Genomic DNA, 3,628 nt, shown 5'->3' on the forward strand with positions numbered 1-3,628 from the left:
TAACATCTGCCCCACATAGTACAGACGGTGCGGCCTCTAATGTGCCGTCTAACGCACGCGCACGAGTGTGGGCGCACGCGCAGCAGCAGCTCGGCCTCATTACATCACGTCCCGATTGTTCAGAAAAAAACATCAACAACAAACAACAGGAGTGTCGGTGGGAGGCCACATGATCTCTGATATCAGACCTCATTTCCTTAATCACTGGCCGCTGTGCACGAGCACTCCTTCACCCCCCCCACACACACACACAGAGTGTAGGTACATGCACGCGCACGCACACCACAGGTCGGGCGGCAGGTGAGCCGGAGACGCGGTGCTCGGAGAGGATGGAGAGGAGACGGGAGGAGGAGGAGAGGGGTGGCAGGTGCTCGGCAGCTCCACACGCACGCGCACACATTACCAGAGACATCACACGCACGCGCGCACACACACACACAGGGAGACATTTACCCGTAGTGCAGACAGGTCTATCTCGTCCAGACTCCGCGCTGGGGAGTCGCTCGCCATGGTGCTGTCGGTAGAAACGGGACTCAAGATGGAAGCTTCCTCAACGACCATCGACCGAGAGGTGCAGAGCGGCGGGATGAACTCTCTCCTCTCAAGAACAGACCCCAACACACCGCACCAAAAAAAATACTCGTGCAGGCGATGCTTTCTTTTTCCCCCCGAAAGGAGGCTCGAGCGCTCCGGGAGGAGGAGCAGGCTGAAGGAGGAGCGCCGGAGGGAGGCGACGTGCGGAGGCTCCAGGTGCTACATGCTTCTCGGCTGCGCTCGATCCGCTGCTACATACCTCCAACCTCGACCCCACGATGTGGACGTTGGAGGAGAGAGGGGCAGGAGGGAGGAGGAGGGAGGAGGAAGGGAAGGAGGAGGGAGGGAGGAGGTGACACGCGCGCGCGCGCGTACGGACAGAGATACAAAAAAAAAAAAACGGGAAGCGAACGCGACGGCGGGAGCGCACCGAGAGGAACACCGGCCGTCCGTCCGTCCGTGTGCCGGAGCAGCAGCGCGCTTCCCGGGAGGGGCCTGTGAGGAGGCTGCGCTGCGGACGGAGACGCCCACAATGTCACACGCACACCTTCAGTGGTGAAACCGAAAAAAGACACAGCTGTCCGATCCTGTACGGAGGCTCGTTAAGGACAAAACTGAGTGGTATTCAATCCGGACAGTCACACGCCCTTAAAGCACGAGCTGTCACTCACAGGGGGGGCCTGCCCTTTCTCTTCTATGAGAGCCTGGCGGGACGTTTTCAAAACCTCATTAATGTCCTCATGTCCCGTCACAGGGACACTGAGGAGGAGACCTGCAACTCCATCCACAGAGAACAGCATCAAATCTTCCTAAAACATACAACAGCCTGTGATCCTGGACGTTGTTTCAGGAGATCTGAAGGTGTTTCCAGAGTCCTCAAACATCTGGATAATAAAATATATTTATAGCCTACCATCTGTTGCACAATTTAAAACAAGATTATAGCTGCTTTGCTTTTCAGGTTGCTCCTGTTGTAAAACAGCAAAAAAGAAGAAAAGCGTTGTTCATGTGAAAACATGAAGCACTATTCTTGATGACTCAGCTTTTAAAAGATAAGAGCACCGAGGTCTTGTTCTGGCTCGAGTAAGAAGAAGTAATCTGGTATTTTACTGCAAAGCGAAGATACCGAAGTAGAAATATTGAGAACTTTCCCGTGTATTTAAATTTGTTTTACATTCAGTAAACTACGTGTTTTAACACTAGTTTAAAAGTTACAGGCGACATGTTCCTGCTATTAATTAGTTTCAGAAAAAAATCATTTTAGGTTTTGTTTTTTGGCAGTTTGCAGACCAACTTCAAGGTGCAGTACCGCCACCTGCTGGACTGGAGTGTAGAAAACAACAGCTAACTACATTTTATTATCAAACCTGTTTCTTTTACAAAACTTGATCACATGCTTTTATACTTTCCTCCACTTTGTCATGATTTCCGTAATGATTTTTCTGCCCTTTATTATCATATTTATGGGAGTGTAGTACTAATTTATCGCCACCTAGTGGGTTCTGTGAAGACGGCACCCACCAGCAGCTCATTGTCTTGGATCACTATGCTGTTGTTTTCTCTCTCTGCTCTCCCGTCACCATCCAAGAGGGTTTAAAAAAAAAAAAATAGGATATTCAGTTTATAAAGTAGAAGTTTCTCACAAAAAATACTCAAGTAAAAGTACAAATACCTTTAATTTGTACTTAAGAACAGTACTTGAGTGAAATGTACTTCCACTCCACCAACGGGCAGAACTCAGCGTGACGGCTCCCGTAGCTCCGCCCCTCCATCAGCTCGAGCTGTCAGAGTGAAGTGACTGACATGTGAACATACCTGGGATCTCACGCGCCCTGCTGTCGCTGCAGCTGCTGACTGATTCTCAGGAAACACCTGGCAGCGGATGGTCCTGGCTCACCTGCAGGACACACCTTCAATGTGCTCCGACGAGCACGAGCCTGCAGACAGACGTGACGTCAGCAGTCATGTACGGAGTGCATCAAGCAGAGATGTGTTGCAGTCGTTTTGTGTCTTTGTGCATTGATTTGGTTCTTTTTGCGTCTTTTTACAGATGTTTTCTGTTGTTTTTCAGTCCTTTTGTTTCTTCCTGTGGTTGTTTTGTGTTATTTGCAGTCTTGTGCTCGTTTCGTGTCATTTTGCAGTAAGTTTTAGTGATTTTGTGGTTGTCTTCTTGGTTTTTCCAGTTGTTTCGTGTCTCTTTGTGGCCGTGTGGTCTTTTTGCAGCTCTTTTGTCTCTTGTCGTCCTTTCCCACTGCTTTGTTTCTTCACATCTTTTTGAAGTGGTTTTGTTTCTTTTTGTGGTTAAATTGCAGGTTTTGGTTTCTCAATCATCATTTAACATTTCTTCTTAGTTTAGATTTCCTAATTATTTAGTAAAATGTTTCACAAAAGGAGCCAAATGTTTGTAAATACCTAGAAATAAAGATATAATTTGTTGGCTCGTATCCACCAACCACATTAAATGTGATGAGTCTGTGCGTGCAGGCTGGAAGTGGTTCTCAGGACACACCTGAGTCAGTGATGTCATGTCAAGGCAGGTATTTCCAAACACACTCACCCACTCAAACCTCCCTGAGGTCAGGGCTCGTCTCTCCGGAGCGGAACTGAAACTTCACCGTGTGCTGGACAACTCAGACTTCCTGTCAGTGGAAGGGGTGTCCACATACTTTATTTATGTGGCGCCACCCGGCGGCACAGAGGAGCACCGCAGGCTGCAGGAGGACCGATCACACCTTTTATCCTCCTCTGGTTCTGAGGTCTGCACAATAAACATCATTTCATTTCATTTCAGTCGCCTCTCATCGAGCCGCGGCTGGAGGACACTGCTTCAGTCAGACAAAGAGAATCATCTCGACTCAAAGTCTGCTCGGCGGCGGCTTTCAGGCTTTTTCAAACTCATCTCAAAGCTCTTTGTCCGTCAGCTGAGAACAAAGCAGTCAGAGCTCCTCTTCAACATGATTCATCTTTAGATTCTTGAAATAAATACTGCTGCATTGGAAGAAATCTGCCCTTCAGCTGCAGCTTCAGAGGAAAGTCTGCCTGTAAGGATGAACGGAGGGGAAATAAAAACACAGACAGTCGTCTATAATTGGAC

General features: G+C 48.6%; 1 protein-coding gene across 4 annotated transcripts in view; it reads right to left on the reverse strand.

Moving 5' to 3' along the window:
- Positions 1-1,059, reverse strand: part of tnikb (TRAF2 and NCK interacting kinase b) — a 40,646-nt gene extending 39,587 nt beyond the window's left edge. The window contains exon 1 of one of the 4 annotated variants that reach the window (XM_069142126.1): positions 454-1,059. In XM_069142126.1, the coding sequence (XP_068998227.1) occupies positions 454-561 (108 nt within the window). In that variant the 5' untranslated portion in view covers positions 562-1,059. The remainder of the gene's footprint in view (positions 1-453) is intronic. The other 3 variants (XM_069142119.1, XM_069142125.1, XM_069142124.1) reach the window with 3 other exon arrangements.
- Between the last annotated feature and the right edge of the window lie 2,569 nt (positions 1,060-3,628).

This window comes from Embiotoca jacksoni, unplaced genomic scaffold (genome assembly GCF_022577435.1).
Source record: "Embiotoca jacksoni isolate LCO1_2020_lvr unplaced genomic scaffold, fEmbJac1.0.p SCAF_98, whole genome shotgun sequence".
Lineage (NCBI taxonomy): Eukaryota > Metazoa > Chordata > Actinopteri > Embiotocidae > Embiotoca > Embiotoca jacksoni.